Source organism: Neoarius graeffei, chromosome 1 (genome assembly GCF_027579695.1).
Source record: "Neoarius graeffei isolate fNeoGra1 chromosome 1, fNeoGra1.pri, whole genome shotgun sequence".
In the NCBI taxonomy this organism is placed as follows: Eukaryota; Metazoa; Chordata; class Actinopteri; order Siluriformes; family Ariidae; genus Neoarius; species Neoarius graeffei.
In genome coordinates this window covers 127,146,373-127,164,442 of record NC_083569.1, presented here as the reverse complement: position 1 = coordinate 127,164,442, position 18,070 = coordinate 127,146,373, and the positions used below count along the sequence as shown (strand labels likewise).

General features: G+C 46.2%; 1 protein-coding gene across 2 annotated transcripts in view; it reads right to left on the bottom strand.

Moving 5' to 3' along the window:
* LOC132883337 (deoxynucleoside triphosphate triphosphohydrolase SAMHD1-like) overlaps nucleotides 1-18,070 on the bottom strand; it is a 67,025-nt gene that overhangs the window by 27,080 nt on the left and 21,875 nt on the right. For both annotated transcript variants that reach the window (XM_060916809.1, XM_060916819.1), the window contains exons 3-7: nucleotides 16,192-16,333; nucleotides 15,289-15,320; nucleotides 12,468-12,628; nucleotides 7,143-7,258; nucleotides 972-1,042 (exon numbers count right to left, since the gene is read on the bottom strand). In XM_060916809.1, coding sequence (XP_060772792.1) covers nucleotides 972-1,042; nucleotides 7,143-7,258; nucleotides 12,468-12,628; nucleotides 15,289-15,320; nucleotides 16,192-16,333 — 522 coding nt within the window. The remainder of the gene's footprint in view (nucleotides 1-971; nucleotides 1,043-7,142; nucleotides 7,259-12,467; nucleotides 12,629-15,288; nucleotides 15,321-16,191; nucleotides 16,334-18,070) is intronic.

The following is an 18,070-nucleotide window of genomic DNA, read 5'->3' as shown; positions in this document are numbered from 1 at the left end:
TTGAGTTTTGACTCACAACACCATTACTGAATCTAGCATGCATTTAATGACATGCACATGCCTGGTATATGTGAATGGACGTGTTCTGCGTTTTCAGGCGTGTTAGTGTGGACGGAGGTTGTTTATGATATGGAGCTAAACCACTCACCTAGACGGAGATCGTGTTTGTTTTAAAATGTTGTTTTAAAACTAAAACGTATGAATGTGGACATACCCTGATATAGGTAAATGTTAATTCCTTTTCTCAGATTGCACAAAAAGTAGTGCTGGGGACTGTGATAAATCCTAATGCAGATCCCACTGTTCTGATTGCATTAAAAAAGTAAACTTCTTTTGCTCAGATTTTATGCATATAGTGGTGTGTTCTTTATAGAATGACAGTGTTCTTCAAAATTAGATTTTAAAAGTTGCAGTATATCACTTTGCTTACAGTATCGCAGTAAACTGAATCGTAACCCCTGTATGTTTAAAGGTGGTGGTCTAAATGCTATTGAAAACTCCATCTCAGACACTTCTCCTGAAGTAAAATTTGGCAACCTCAGAGACACGAACTACATTCAACCACTCTAAATCCGAGGAACTTTCCACACATACATATTGCTGTAAATTGATGTGACAAAATAGTGTGCATGTGTGAGTATGTTGGCTAGATAACCTTTTTGAGCAGAGATAAAGTCTGTTCCATTGGGAAGACGGAACTGTATTTACGGGCTCCTGTTTTGGACAAAGGAGAATCGCCTGTTACTCCGTCCTGTAGCAAACATTTTCATGACTGTTCTTATTAACAGTCAGATCCATCGTCTGAGAGAAGCTGTTGCCATGGTTGCCCAAACTGACAGGCAGCATGTGTGGCTTACATTTTCTTGCTCCAAGAGCAAAATCTATCTTTAAAAACAGAGTTGTTTTTGTCTCTATCCTGAGAGGCAGGAATGATGCTGTGGTCAGCGTTTATGCACCGCTTCAGTTCTTACCTTCCATTTCCGTTCAGGACGGACCTTTGCTATAAACAAGTTGTCAAACAGATGAGAAAATGGGCCGTGACCTGTGGAAAATTGTAAACAACTTTAAAACAGTATTTCTTATTCTTGTTTTTCTGTGAAATTAATGATGTGTTCTTTAACATGAAGTACCGAAACTACAGCTCGGCCCTACACTATGAACTATATTCCTGAATTCTTATATTCTTACACTTGACTCTGAGATGTGTTTGAAATGAACAGTAATGGTTTACACTAAACAGACTCACTTTTTTCATGCTTGACTTACAGCAGGGGTTTTCAAAGTGTGGGAGAGTCAGCCCCCCCTTGGAGAGCAAATAAACAACAGCGCCCCCCTTAGAATTTTTGTTGTTGCTATACTTAATGTTCCATTTGTATTTTTAAAAAATGGTTGTTGTACACATTTTTTTATTTTTCACATTTTAAACATCTGTGCTTTTTAAAACATCTTGTTTTACACATTTTAAACATCTCATAGCATCGTTAGCTAGCACCTCTTGGCAGACAACACACTGTGGCAGTGGAGCATCTTCAGATCCAGTCCATGAAAATCTCATCTCATCTCATTATCTCTAGCCGCTTTATCCTGTTCTACAGGGTCGCAGGCAAGCTGGAGCCTATCCCAGCTGACTACGGGCAAAAGGCGGGGTACACCCTGGACAAGTCGCCAGGTCATCACAGGGCTGACACATAGAAACAGACAACCATTCACACCTACGGTCAATTTAGAGTCACCAGTTGACCTAACCTGCATGTCTTTGGACTGTGGGGGAAACCGGAGCACCCGGAGGAAACCCACGCAGACACGGGGAGAACATGCAAACTCCACACAGAAAGGCCCTCGCCGGCCACGGGGCTCGAACCCAGACCTTCTTGCTGTGAGGCGACAGCGCTAACCACTACACCACCGTGCCGCCCCCATTAAAATCCAAACTTTAAATAATCGTGGTCATACTTCCTTCTTTTTCCAGTCCCCCCAGGATTCCGTGGGCCTTTTTTGTGATTGTTGCGGGCTAAAATGTCTGATGTTGCGGGGGTTTTCCAAAAAAAATTGCGATGAAAGTTGCGGTGTTTTTTAGGTTTTTGTTGCGATTACATTGCAGGAGGAAGTGAAAGTTGTGAGAAATTGTTACAGTTTTCTCTTTTTGTGATTAAAATTGAGTGATATGTTAAATATTAAGTTATTACTGAAAAACTATTGATTAAAAAAACAAAGACACTGAGAAATGGTCCAATAAACAACTTGACCAATATAAAAGATTACCAGGACTACAAAAATGCAGAAAAATAGGCTTTACTTATCCAAATGCACCTGTTGGTTCAAAAGTTAAAGTGCATAGAACCTCACAGCACAACATGAAGTTACCTTAAAATATAATATAAATGCCTCAGCTTTCATGTAAGAAAAAAAACCTATTAATACTAGTGCTGTGTGCAGGCAGTCTCTCCTGAAGACTAAATTAAACAATAATTATAAACTAATAAAATAAATGGCTCAGGCTTCATAGAAGAAAAAAAAACAATTTGAACAGAATCTCACAGTATGATGCTGAAGCTGCCTAAACAATGGAAAATAAAATACCATTTTGGCAAAAATGTTGGCATCCATTAATTTCTTGTATTAAGTAAAAAAAAATAAAGTGCACACAGTCCTTCACTGTAAACATAACACACTTTCAGTAACAGAATTTAAGCCTACATAATCACTGACTCGCACATCATGCAATGTTGCCAGATTGACTGCAAGATGGCAGCGCTCGTATTGCAGAGCGAGGCTCAGCGTCTCTTCAGATTCTGCAAATTAGTAGTTTTTCTCATACTCTGTTTGGGTCTGTTCGTACAGAACAGCATCTCCCTAACATCATACACCCGACAAGAGCTTCTGGACATCAGATTTCAACCATCGGACAGTTTTATCAGCAATCTTCATCTCTTCCCTGAGCTACGGAGATCACCGGACACTCCGGGGATTACCAAGCCGACAGGAAGTACTCACAGGCGGCGCAGGGACCGTAAACAAAGACGGGGAAGACGCGGAGGGGTGAGAGCTAAGCTAAAGCTAACACCACATCGACTCTCCTTATCCAGCATTTTCCTTGCAAACGTGAGGTCCCTGGCAAACAAAATGGACGAACTACGACTTCGGATTACAAGCAATAGACAGATTATGGACTGGAATGTCATGATATTCACGGAAACGTGGCTACACAGCGAGATACCCGACAATGCTATCCAGCTAGTCGGGCGGCACACTCTCCGAGCAGATAGATCAGCTGATGGCTCCGGTAAGACAAGAGGCGGTGGATTGTGTATTTATGTCAACAAGGCTTGGTGCACAGACTCTGTCATTGTTGAAAGCCACTGCTCAGCGAACCTAGAGTTTCTCTTGGTTAAATGTAGACCTTTTTATTTGCCGAGAGAGTTTACATCTACTATCATTACAGCTGCATATATACCCCTGGATGCCGATGGCAAACGAGCAATGTCTGATCTCCACACAGCCATCAGTAAACAACAAACTGCACACCCGGAGGCTGCATTCATCATAGCTGGCGATTTCAACTACACCAATCTAAAGACTGTACTTCCCAAATTTAATCAACATGTCTCATTCCACACCAGAGACAACAAAACCTTGGATCATGTGTATACCAACATACCTGGAGCCTACAAGGTTACCCCCCTTCCCCACCTCGGACAGTCTGACCATCTCTCTTTGTTCCTCACCCCCACCTATTCACCACTCATCAAACGTGTGAAACCAACTGTGAAGACCATTAAGGTATGGCAAGTGGGGGTAGATTCAGTACTCCAGGACAGGTTTAACGACACAGATTGGAGTGTGTTTGCCTCCCAGGCTACCTGTGGCTCCCAGATAGACATTAACTCTTACACTTACGCAGTAGGAGAGCATATCAACACCACTATTGACAGTGTTACCACAGAAAAACAGATCACCACATACCCCAATCAGAAGCCTTGGATGAACAGGGAAGTGCGGCTCCTGCTGAAAGCACATAACAATGCGTTCAGATCAGGAGATGCACTCGCCTACAGTACATCCAGAGCAGAACTGAAGAGGGGCATCAAGAAGGCCAAGCACGAATACAAGCTCAAGGTGGAGGAACACTTTGCGAACAACGACCCCCGGCGCATGTGGGAGGGCATCCAGGCCATCACAGATTACAAGAACAGCAAGACCTCATCTGCCACCATAGATGTGTCCTTCCTAAACGAGCTCAATGACTTCTATGCCCGTTTCGATAAGGACAACAAAGAAAAGGCCATAAAGATCACACCCTCTGTTAACCCTCAGCTGCTCATTCTCTCACACACAGACGTCCAAAACGCACTGAGTCGCATCAACGCACACAAGGCTGCGGGCCCTGATGGTATTCCAGGATGTGTGCTCAGAGCTTGTGCTGAGCAGCTTTCAGGAGTATTCACGGACATCTTCAACCTGTCCCTGGCCCAAGCAGTAGTACCGGCGTGCTTTAAATCAACATCCATTGTGCCAGTGCCAAAACACTCCTCCCCAAAGTGCCTAAATGACTACCGCCCAGTGGCACTTACTCCTATAGTGATGAAGTGCTTCGAACAACTGGTCCTGGCACACCTCAAAGACTGTCTGCCTCCCACACTCGACCCACATCAATACGCCTACTGCAGTAACAGGAGTACAGAGGATGCAGTCTCCACAGCGCTACACTGTGTACTCTCACATCTGGACAATAAAAACACTTATGCAAGAATGCTGTTTGTGGACTTCAGCTCAGCATTCAACACTGTCATCCCCGCCAAGCTAATCACAAAACTCACAGACCTTGGAATCAGCACCTCCCTCTGCAACTGCAACTGGACTTTCTGACCAACAGACCACAGCACGTTAGGTCAGACCACATCACATCTTCCACCCTCACACTCAGCACAGGAACTCCGCAAGGATGTGTGTTGAGCCCCTTCATCTACTCTCTTTTCACCCACGACTGCAGACCTATGTATGGATCCAACTCCATCATAAAGTTTGCAGACGACACCACAGTGATTGGACTAATCAGCAACAACGACGAGTCAGCGTACAGGTCAGAGGTTAAACACCTTGCTGCTTGGTGTGCGGACAACAACCTGCTCCTTAACACCAGCAAAACAAAAGAAATCATCGTGGACTTTAGGAAGGAGAAGGGAGGCACCCACACCCCCCTCCACATCAATGGCATGGAGGTGGAACATGTCTCCAGCTTCAAATTCCTGGGGACCCACATCTCAGAGAACCTGACCTGGTCTACCAACACCTCCCACCTCATCAAGAAGGCCCATCAGCGTCTCTTCTTCCTAAGAACACTGAAGAGAAACCACCTGTCTGCTGTCATCCTGGGCAACTTCTACCGCTGTGCAGTAGAGAGTATCCTGACTAACTGTGTTACAGTGTGGTATGGAAACTGCTCTGCTGCTGACCGCAAAGCACTCCAGAGGGTGGTGAAAACTGCCCAAAACATTATAGGTGCTCCACTTCCGGACATTGAGGGAGTCTACAAGAAGAGATGCGTGCGCCGGGCACGTAGCATCCTCAGAGACTCTTCCCACCCAGCCAACAGACTCTTTCAGCTCCTTCCGTCCAGGAGGCGATTCAGGAGTCTGCAGACCAAAAGAAGCAGATACAGGAACAGCTTCTTCCCCACAGCCGTCACCCTACTGAACTCTGCCAGCAGGTGATCCCACACCCTCCTTCTACCTGTATTGACTCTTGTTGCACTTAATAACTGCACATCTGGTTCCATAGCTGTACATATTCTCTACTGTTGGATCTATTTACACAGCCAGTCTTGCATATGTGTGTATATATGTATATGCTTACATCCACACTTGAGTTTAGGTGTGTATGTATAGGTGTATGTATGTATGTATGTATGTATATATGTATGTATGTGTGTGTGTGTGTATATTCTGAATGCCTATTTAACTTTTATTGTTTGTCTATTCACTAGACATCTGTATTGCAAGTTAGTTCTTCAGTATATAGCCTTAAGGATAATTATAACCACCCCTTTTTTATAGCCCTACCTGTACATACTTCTCCAGTAACTTTTGTACATATACTGCACAGATGTATATGTGTATATTCTGTATGCCTATTCAACTCTTATTCTTTTATATTCACAAGACATCTGCATAGCAAGTTAGCTACTTCTGTATATAGCTTTAAGGATAATTATAATTATAACCACCCTTTTTATAGCCTACCTGTAGTTACTTCTCCCTTAACTACCGTACATATACTGCACAGAACTATTGAACATCCTATTTATTTATTTATTTATCTGTACATTCTCTACTCACTATAACCGTCTCATTTGCACTAGCTGTACATAGCTGCATCCATCTATACATATTGCTTATCTGCACATACTGTATTTATTTGTATTATACTGCATTTCTGCTATTTGCACTTCTGATTAGATGCTAATTGCATTTTGTTACCCTGTATTTATACTGAGTAATGACAATAAAGTTGAATCTAATCTAATCTAATCTAATCTAATCTAATCTAATGCTGACGTTTTCCAGTCCAAAATATGTTCAAAACTCACCAAAATCCACTTAAAACCAATCTGGCAACACTGAGCGCATGCTGCTTCTCTTGAACGTAAACACGGAAGTAAGGCGGAAGGTAGTTTGTCGACGTCACCTCAAGACGACGCCAACGATTGGTCAAATTTGCGGGAAAGTTGCGGTGATTGGATATAATTGCAACACCGCCATGAATTCGCGGGGATTGGTTGAATTTGTGCTGAAGTTGCAAATCGCAACATCCTGGAGGCTCTGTTTTTTTTGCTTGGCCCAGACTCTGTCTCCTCACTCACTGTAGCTTTAGGTACTAAAAATCGATCCATTTTGTCTCTGGTAAAGGCTCCTCACGTTGCGCCCCCCCCCCCGAAGAACTCTGGCGCCCCCCAGGGGGGGCGCGCCCCACACTTTGAAAAGCCCTGACTTACAGTATATTACAGACAGAAACAGAAGAGGAACACAAATGAGTTTGTCAATGTGAAAACACAACTGCGCTAAAAGTGGCGCATTATGAAACAAATAATGTGCAAAGACCATCTACAATGATTTACAATGAACAGTGTGTGTGTGTGTTTTCACCCAAGTCATGGCACAAGCCAGCGATTTGAACACACAGGATGTCTTTTTCAGTGATATTTAGTTCTGGTTGTTTGTCCCTCAGAGATTTAAGGAGACAGCCTGCTAAATGCGCAACACTGAAAAACACACAAGAGGCAACATTTTAATTTCAAATATATACAACTGTCTGACTTCTTTATCACATTTACTACTTTGTCTCATTTAGTCCCCACATCACGTGGGACTGTAGCAGTTCGGATGGGTGGGTGGAGCACAGAAGGATGGCAGGCCAGAACTGAGTTCACAAAACCCATTTATTTTTAGCTTTTCAGCCCTAACTATGCACACACACACACACACACACACACTCCTGTCGTCTGGTTGGGGAGAGAGCTCCTTCTGCTCTCCCTCTCTTCCTTAAATAGGGCACGGTCACTGGGGAAGACACAAAAACAGGTTAATTCACCTCAGGTGTAGTGATTCTGCCACTTACCTTCCCTGACTCCACCCTCCGGTCACAGACCGATGCTTGACCACGCCCCCACTGCCACATACCCCCACCGCCTGACTCAGGCCGGGCAGCCGTCCGGCCTGCAGCCGACTCACCCCCCCCCCCCCCCCCCCCCCCGAAGGGAGAGGAAGTCCGCCACGACCATCTGTGCCCCCGGCCTGTGGACCACCTTGAAGTTAAAGGGTTGGAGTGCCAGATACCAATGGGTGATCCGTGCGTTGGCATCCTTCATGCGGTGGAGCCACTGGAGGGGCGCGTGGTCCGAACAGAGGGTGAAAGGGCGTCCCAGCAGGTAGTAACAGAGGGCAAGGACTGCCCACTTGATGGCCAGGCACTCCTTCTCTATGGTGCTGTAGCGCCCCTCACGCACTGACAGCTTACGACTTATGTACAGCACTGGGTGATCCTCCACCTCCACCTACTGGGACAAAACAGCCCCCAGCCCTCTGTCCGGCGCGTCCGTCTGCAATATAAAAGGGAGAGAAAAGTCAGGGGAGTGTAACAGTGCCCCCCCCACACAGTGCAGCCTTTACCTCAGAAAAAGCCCACTGGCATTGCTCCATCCACTGGACGGGATCTGGTGCCCCCTTTTTAGTGAGGTCAGTCAGCAGGCTGGTGACGTCCGAATAATTAGGTATAAACCTACGATAATAGCCAGCCAGCCCCAGGAACTGTCTCACCCCTTTTTGGTCTTGGGCCTCAGGCAGGCCGCAATCGCTGCTGTCTTGTTAATTTGGGGACGCACCTGCCCATTGCCCAAGTGGAAGCCCAGATACCATACTTCCACCCACCCAATCGCACACTTCTTCGGGTTGGCTGTGAGACCCGCCTGCCTCAGCAACCTAAGGACGGCACTCAGGTGTTGTAGGTGCTGCGGCCAGTCATTACTATAAATAATGATGTCGTCAAGGTACGCGGTTGCATAGGTGGCGTGGGGGCGGAGGACCCTATCCATCAGCTGCTGAAACGTAGCGGGCGCCCCAAACAGCCCAAAAGAAAGTGTGACAAACTGGTGTAAGCCAAATGGTTTGGAAAAGGCCGTTTTTTCTCTGGATAATGGAGTCAAGGGGATCTGCCAATAACCCTTCATCAAATCCAGTGTCGAGTAAAAGCGAGCCGTGCCTAGTTGATCGAGCAACTCATCAACATGAGGCATTGGGTATGCATCGAATTTAGACACCGCGCTGACTTTTCTATAGTCCACACAGAACCGGACCGACCCATCGGCCTTGGGTACCAAGACCACCGGGCTGCTCCAGTCGCTGTGGGACTCCTCGATGATGCCCATTTCGAGCATGGCCTCGAGTTCTTCCTGAACCACTTTTTTCTTATGTTCGGGTAGCTTGTAAGGGCGGCTACGCACTACTACCCGCGGGGGCATCTCAATGTGGTGCTCTATGAGGTCGGTGCGGCCGGGCAGGGGCGAGAACACATCCAAAAATTCGGTCTGCAACTGGGCAACCTCCGCGAGTTGGGTTGGGGAGAGGTGGTCTCCACAGGGGACCGGAGAGGTATGCGATGCCAGTGCTCCCTTTTGAACCTCCGGCCCCAGCTCCGCCTTCTCCGGAACCACCGACACCAATGCCATGGGGACCTCCTCATTCCAGATTTTGAGCAAATTGAGGTGGTAAATCTGTAGCGCCCCACCCCTGTCTGTTTGCCTCACCTCGTAGTCGACGTCCCCGACTCGTCGTGTGACCTCAAAGGGTCCTTGCCACCTGGCGACCAATTTGAAGCTCAATGTGGGCAACAGTACGAGTGCTTTATCTCCCAGTGTGAACTCCCTAAGGCGTGTGCCCTTGTCGTACAGGCGGGTTTGCCGTTCTTGGGCCTGCCGCAAATTCTCCTGGGTTAGGTGTGTGAGTGTGTGGAGTTTTGCGCGCAGGTCCATAATGTATTGAATTTCATTTTTACTTGGTGAAGGTCCCTCCTCCCAATTTTCTCACAGCACGTCTAAAATTCTGCGCGGCTTATGCCCATATAACAATTCGAACGGGGAGAACCCCGTGGAGGCTTGGGGGACCTCTCGCACTGAAAACAACGAGGGTTCGAGCCACTTATCCCATATTACGTGCGTCCTCACTTACGAATTTCCTAATTATATTTTTGAGGGTGCGATTGAATCGTTCGACTGAACCGTCCATTTGTGGGTGACACACGCTGGTGCGGATCGGCTTAATACCCAATAACCCATAAAGTTCATTCAGTGTTCGTGACATAAACGCGGTGCCTTGGTCAGTCAGAATATCTTTCGGGATTCCAACTTGGGAGATGATGAGGAAGAGTGCCTCCACAATACTGCGTGCTGAGATATTGCGAAGAGGCACTGCTTCCGGGTATCGCGTTGCATAGTCCACCAGAACTAATATAAAGCGGTACCCTCGTGTTGACCAATCTAATGGCCCAATGAGATCCATCCCAATTCTTTTGAACGGGGTCTCGATTAATGGGAGAGGGTGCAAAGGCGCTTTTGGGATGGCTGCTGGATTTACTAACTGGCATTTGCGGCATGCCGTACACCACCTATGGACATCGCCGCGAATCCCTGGCCAATAGAACTGGGCCATTATTCGGGCTAGTGTTTTATTCTGCCCTAAGTGTCCAGCCATGGGATTAAAGTGAGCTGCCTGGAATACCAATTCTCGGCGGCTCTTCAGAATCAAAAGCTGCGTGACTTGCTCTTTAGTTTGAGTGTCCTGTGTCACTCGGTATAATCTATCCTTCATAATTGCGAAGTAGGGGAAGAACGGGGAGGCGTTTGGCTGGAGCATTTGACCATCGCTTACTCTCACTTAGTCAAATGCATGATGCAGAGTCTTGTCTCACGACTGCTCTAATGGAAAATCCGTGAGAGATTCCCCGAGAGAGAGAGGAGGAGCCTGCTGCTCCTCACTCTGACGCGGAGCTAACGTAGATGGCTCTGTGACAGCTGCTCCTGCCAACGCGACACCGGGACCTCCCCTAATTAAACTATGGCAGGACCCACTCTTCACTAGGTGACTCATTAATTCCCCAAATCCTGGCCAATCCGTCCCCAAAATTATTGAGTGGGTACGGCGAGGATTAACCGCCACCTTCACTATAAATTTTTCCCCTCGAAAAAAAATGTGGACCGACACTAAAGGGTAGTTGTGAACATCCCCGTGCACACACAACACCTTCACCAATTGTGCTCCCCCCAATGCCTTGTCTTGCACCAGGCTTTGGTGGATTGAGGTCTGATTACAACCAGAATCCACCAATGCCTGATGTGTATCCCCTTGGATACTCACCGGTATGCGATACGCTCCGGCCCGATCGAGGGCGGCTCCTGGCACGTCGGGGATCCGAACCACCGCGCCCACCTCCATTACCGAGCACTGCTGTTGGAGGTGGCCCAGCTCACTCACCTGGGGGGGGGGGAGAGACAGACACAGAAGGGAGAAACGGGAGGGCACCGCAGGTGCGGCGGGCCAGCTGGGGTGGGGCCGGCCCCCGCCTCCGTGGTGGGGGAATGGGGTGAAGATGAGACACAGGAGGAGAGAGAGAGAGAGGAGAGGGGAGAAGAGGTTGTCTGCTGTCCTGCCGTCGAGACAGCCACCAAATGGTCCTCCGCCAGCTCGATTGCCTGATCCAGCGACGCTGGGCGGTGGCACTGGACCCACTCTGCAGCTCCGGCTGGTAGACATGTGATGAACTGCTCCAGTGCCACCTGGTCGATGATCCCCTCAGCATTGTGGTTGTCAGCCCTCAACCACTGCCCGCAGGCGTCCCGGAGTTGCTGGCCAAACGCGAACGGCCGGCCGACTTCCTCCAAGCACAAAGCGCGGAAGCACTGCCGTTGTTGCTCGGGGGTGTGCCCCACACGCTGGAGGACGGCCCAGCGAAGGTCCGCATAGGCCAGCCGGCAGTCGGCGGGGAGCTGTAGCGCGGCCAGCTGCGCCTCTCCCATTAGCAGAGGGAGGAGGCGCGCCGCGCGCTGTTCCATCGGCCACCCCGAGGTCTCTGCCACCTGCTTGAAGAATGTGAGGAAGGCCTCGGGGTCATCCTGCGGGCCCATCTTCGTCAGGGTGAAGGGGGACGGCCCCGCGGTGGTGGACCCTGCCGACGCAAGGAAGTGCCAGAATGCCTATCGCTCTTCCTGCTGAGCCAGCACCAGGGCCTCAAACCGCTGTTCCTGTTCCTTCCGGAGGGCGACTAGTACCTGGTGCTGGCTTTGCTGGGCCGTGGCGAGGGCATGGACCAGCTCGGCGAAAGGGGAGGACTCCATGGGGCTGTTCAGCTTTGGCGCTCCAAATCCCGGGTTTCGGCACCACTGTAGCAGTTCAGATGGATGGGTGGAGCACAGAAGGACGGCAGGCCAGAACTGAGTTCACAAAACCCGTTTATTTTTAGCTTTTCAGCCCTAACTATGCACATATATACACACACTCCCATCGTCTGGTTGGGGAGAGAGCCCACTCTGCTCTCCCTCTCTTCCTTAAATAGGGTGCAGTCACTGGGGAAGACACACAAACAGGTTAATTCACCTCAGGTGTAGTGTTTCTACCACTTACCTTCCCTGACTCCACCCTCCGGTCACAGACCGATGCTTGACCACGCCCCCACTGCCACAGGGACATTGTCACTCTCTCACTTCTTGTATTAAATTGAATAACGAGCTAAATAACAAACGAACTAACAGTAGTAAACACCGCAAGGGTGTGTCCCTGTTTTAATGATACCACACCTGATTCAGAGGGATTGATGTTATCTTGTGCATGTGTCCAGCATACAGTGAATTTATGAGTAAAGGAAAAACTACAGGTCACAGTCATATCATAGATTCTCACACACACACACACACACACACACACCCTATGGAGTGTTCAAAGCGGTTGTGTGAAGCTCCAGGAAACACAAAGTATGCTCCTCCCAGCTGTTTAATGTATCGTAGTCTCTGGAACTGAGGAGTGTCGATGATCTTCACCAGCAGGGGGTGGAGCTCAATGTGACCATGGATTGGGTCATTAAACACCTGAGCAAGAGAACAGACATGATTATTATTATTATTATTATTATTATATGACAGCTCATCCAAAGGAATGCATTTATAAAATTTTCTCTACATTTTGGTCAATTGGCTTATTTTCAATTGTTCCCAACAATATACATCATGTGCTTCTTCCAAGAAATGTGAAGTCAGCCAACTGCATCTTGGAGAAAGGCACTGTCTGCCCTCTTCCACATACAGGAGCTCACTGATGCTCATAACTGGTTACTAGTGTCATTGTGATTGACAGCAGAGAGAGAAAGAATGTCCCTCCCACATAGAGCCTACACAGTCATAGCCAGTTTTGCTCACTTAGCTTTGGGATAGCTGTCATTGTCATAGTTTGAATTCATTGTTGGGATTTGGATCACCCAAAGTTAGGGTGAATGCTTTTCTGTTGCACCACTCAGAAGAACAACACAAGTGCATTTTAACAACTGGTATGTCATTAAACTGATGTCTTTAATGTTATCCAAAAATATACAGAGTAACTTTGCTCCAAGCGCTGAGCCTAACTCCACCCACTGCAAAATTTTGTAAAATGCTCAAAACTGGCCAAAGGGCTGGGGAAGCGGTGGTGTGAAAACTCCTGTGAACCAAATGTATCAATCAGGTTATACTTGAAAATGAGTGAGGTTTCACAGACTCCCACTCAAGAGCAGGGGCTGGGGGAGTTGGTCCACCCATCTCTGATTAGAGGGCATTAACATTCTTTCTTTGTAATATAAAAATGTCATGATATAGGGGCAGCATGGTGGTGTAGTTTTTTTTTTGCAGTGGAGTTCCAGAGCAAGAAGGTTCTGGGTTCAAGTCCAGTGGCCGACAAGGGTCTTTCTGTGCGGAGTTTGCATGTTCTCCCCATGTCTGTATTGGTATCCTCCGGGTGCTCCGGTTTTCCCCACAGTTCAAAGACATGCAGGTTAGGATAATTGGTGGCTCTAAATTGACCGTAGGTGTGAATGAGTGTGAATGGTTGTGTGTCTCTGTGTGTCAGCCCTGCGATGATCTGGCAACTTGTCCAGGGTGTACCCTGCCTCTCACCCACAGTCAGCTAGGATAGGCTCCAGCCCATGACCCTGCATAAGATAAGCGATTATGGATAATGGATGGATGGAGCAATTTCATGATATAGAGAAGTGCCAAATGGTTGACTCTATGACAGCATTGGCCTTGCAAGATTCAGAATGAGTTTAACCAGTAGATGGTGCTTTGAGCCATTTTCAACCCACAAAATGCTGATTTTTATAAAATTGGTAATTTAGTCAATATTAACAGGAGCATTGTAATATCCTTGTCATGAATGGATAGGCACTGGACAATAGTGGAAAGTTTGAACTATTTACTGAACATATGCTGGCATCATTACATGAGTCATAACACCAGCAGAGGCGGCACGGTGGTGTAGTGGTTAGCACTGCTACCTCACAGCAAGAAGGTTCTGGGTTCAAGCCCAGTGGCCGGCGAGGGCCTTTTTGTGTGGAGTTTGCATGTTCTCCCCATGTCCGTGTGGGTTTCCTCCGGGTGCTCCGGTTTCCCCCACAGTCCAAAGACATGCAGGGTAGGATAATTGGTGGCTCTAAATTGACCGTAGGTGTGAATGTGAGTGTGAATGGTTGTTTGTCTCTGTGTCCGCTCCGTGATAACCTGGCAACTTGTCCAGGGTGTACCCCGCCTCCCGCCCATAGTAAGCTGGGATAGGCTCCAGCTTGCCTGCAACCCTGTAGAACAGGATAAGCGGCGACAGATCATGGATGGATAGATAACACCAACAGGAACATACACACTACTTCCTCATTACATCCTTTTCAACCATTCCATCACAAGCCTACATTGCAACCTACAGGGCATTTCTGAGATCACACTCCCATTTACTACAAGCACTGATGTGTTTCAACACAGTACAGACATATCATTAAGTTTCCAGCTCAAAAAACATATTTCGATGTGCAGCACCTCTTTAATATATTGCACATTTATTGCACTGATTTATTTACTTTCATTATTAACAATGTGTGACTGTTAAATTAAGTGTAGTTTGTCGTATTATATACTGCACAATAAGATAGCGTAAAATAGTAACGTCCTGAAACATTTTTTTTCTTTAACTATGGAAAAGATAACGAGTCATCTTAGTTGATTAGAAATTCAAATAAAACACAGTAACAAGTGTGTGATCCACATTTTATCTCATACCAAACATGGATATGGGGGTGGAGCTATAAATGGGACTGATCAGGGAGTGGTCAAATACAGTGAGTGGAGAAATGCTATTTATAATAACACTAGGGTTACATCGCACACTACATACAAAGTCGTCCACATACAGCATTAGTGTTAGCTATTAACACCAGCATCCTGTGGAAAACAGTTTTACCATGCAACACCTATTTTAAAGAAACTCTGCCCACATTCACAGGTGCTGTTGTGTGATGGGAAACGGACACAAAATTTCAGACTGTTTACAGATGGTTTTGAATCTGGATTAGTGTCTGTACCATAGCACAGTGACGAATGGAAAAGAAACGTAAATTACTTCCAGTATATCAATCAGTTAGAACACAGTGAAGAGTGATGGTTCAAGATTTATGATTTAATAAAGACTTGTGTAGTTCTTGGTAGTTTAGAGTTGACTGTAGGATACACACCTTGTATTCAGTTGGAAGCTTAGAAGAAGTGCCTAAAAAAAATAAAATTATATTTGTGTTAAAATATTTTGGCTCCCTCTGGGCAGACATGACATTTTTCTGACTCATTGAACCCTTCCCTCAATCACCAAGGATATGAATGCATTATTGATATTTGTTGGTCTGAAGATTTCGAGCAACTTGGCATGCAAATCTTGAATACCAGTAGAATTAGCCACAAATGTTTTAATTTGAACCATGGCTGGAAGGAAGGAAAGGGACATAAAAGCTAAAGTCAGCTAGCTAGCATTTTGTAAGCAGTGATTGCTCCCTTTTTTTGTTTGCCTGTATTTTCTTTGTTTATTTCTGTTCCTATAGACTTTGATCTTTATCATAATCCACCCATGGAACATTCTTAACCAGAATACCTTTTGAGTTGCATTCTCTTTTCTTTTCAGACCATAAGCGGCGCCCTGAGACTTCCATCACCCTAAACTTACTGGGCTTTTAGGTATAAGCAACTGCTTCTAGAAAATGAACCACCACCCAAATGCATTATCTGCTCATTGATTCTCCTGAGGTGGATGTTACTGTCCCTAATCCCCCACCCCACTCCACTGGCCTTCATTATCTCTTTTGGAACTGTTCCCTTCTTCCCCCTCCATCAGGACTGCACTTCCCCATTCCTTTTTTCACTGCTACCCCACTCAGTAAAGATTTTAGACATGAATATATTCTAAAATTACTTTCGATATCCTGTCTGCTGAACTCAGAGCATGGACATTTCAAAACGGGACCTGAACATTCTGATTGTGTTAGTAAATCAAAAGAGTTATTAAAAGTACATTGTTTCTTGACAAGCTTTGTGTGTTATAATTAATAATTGCTGTAAATCAGTGCTGAGATTTGAAGTCAGTGTTTTACCCTTCTGACGATTGTCTGAGGCCTGGTTGTCTCCTTGCTTTTTCCCATCTTTTATTTTCTTCTGATGTTTTTTTGGTACTTCATGGCCTGTCCTATCCTCTGCGTGGTGCTTTTGGCTCATCGTGGTGCTGAAATTCTGATTCTGGAGATCAGTATCAGGAGATTAGGTCTTTACACACTTTTAATTTTGCCAATAAAAACGTGAAAGCTAAAACCTGGAGAGGAAAGAGCAGAGCGTAGAAACAGTGATGCTTTATAAGTGACAATCGCTGGCTGTAACTCAGCTTTAATCCCTAAACAGGGTGGAGCCAGTAGTAATGTGTTGCTAGAAGCAACATCAACAGTTTTACAGGGTGGCACACTTGAACTGGTATGGCGTGTTTGTGCACATACTGTATTACCCCATAGAAACAATTGGTGTCTCAGTGGTTAAAGGGCATATCACGGGTAAATTCAGGAGCAAGATCAATGTAATTCTCCTATTTTATATTAAACTTTGGTCAAATATCTGTAACATTCTGCATTATCTGCAATTTTTTTTACCTTGCGCAATACCAGAAAAATTCAGTTGAAATCAAGCCATTTGAGGCGAATTGGTCCGCCTCTGAAAAACTTTGCATTTTAATTTCCCAGGAAACATTGATTTTCGTGACATCATCTGCGGGATGCCTCCCTCTGAATCCTATGTCAGCACTGGTTTGTTTATGAGAAAATGACCTGGTGGTTTTCTGCAAATTTCTTCAATGTTATCATGTAATTATTAAAATAGTTAACAGATGTATCATAGGAGGGTGTAGCAACACCAACCTTGATGGGATTAGTACTCATCGTTTTTCAAAAGACCAGACAATGAGAGAGAAATGGGAGCGCTTGGTCTTTCTGCTGTAGACAGATGGCCTTGTGCAAAATTACCCTTCTGGATGAGTGTGTAAAGGGACATACTTTCATATAAAAAAAACCCACAAAATTGGTCCAGAATATGCCCTTTAAGATATTGGACGACTGATCATTGGTCCCGAGTTCAAATCCCAGAACAACCAAGCTGCCACTTTTGGGCCCTTGAGCAAGGCCTTTACCCTTTGACTGCTCAGTTGTATAAATTAGATAAATGTACAACAAGTCACCCTGGATAAAGATGTATGCTGGCAATGTAAGTGATGCCATTGAGGCCCCTGATCCTCTGTCCCAACTCCAGTCCAGAGAATGGTGTGACAGGCTTTTTAACTTGTGTGTAATTTGAGTAAAAAATATTGTGTTTTCAGCTAGTGAGCTCCTGCCCTTCAAAGAGAAAGAGAAGGCACTACAGATGCAGAAAGAGCAAGCAGAGGTCAAAGAGACAGAAGAAGAATTACCACCAGATGCTTATTCTGTTGAAGACAAAGATAGCCCAGCTAAGAAGAAGCCTCCAAACAGAGTCTCTATGTCAGCAGCTCAATCATATGCTGAAATCACTTCAGAAAATCCAATTGAGAGGGAGTGAGTGCAGATCTACACACAATCAGTGAGAAAGTGTTAAGTGTGCATTACTAGAGACCAGAGGTTTAAGCTGTGACACGTGGAACATGGGGTGGATGCGTCGCATGGTGAGTGGTAGTGCCAGTCTGACGGAACATGGGTTGATTACCTTTTTGATGAGGAAGGGTCCTAGGTACTTGGGAGCCAGCTTGCAGGAGACAGTTTTGAGTGGCAGATGGCATGTTGAGAGCATGACTCGTTGCCCCACCCAGTAAGTGGGCGCCTTAGAGTGGCATTTGTCGGCCTGCCTCTTGGATGCTAGGGCGGCGCGAATGAGTTTTCTCTGGGCCAATGCCCACATCCTCCTGCAGTGGCGTATGAAGATCTGAGCAGAGGGTATGGCGATCTCCTCCTCTTGGTTGGG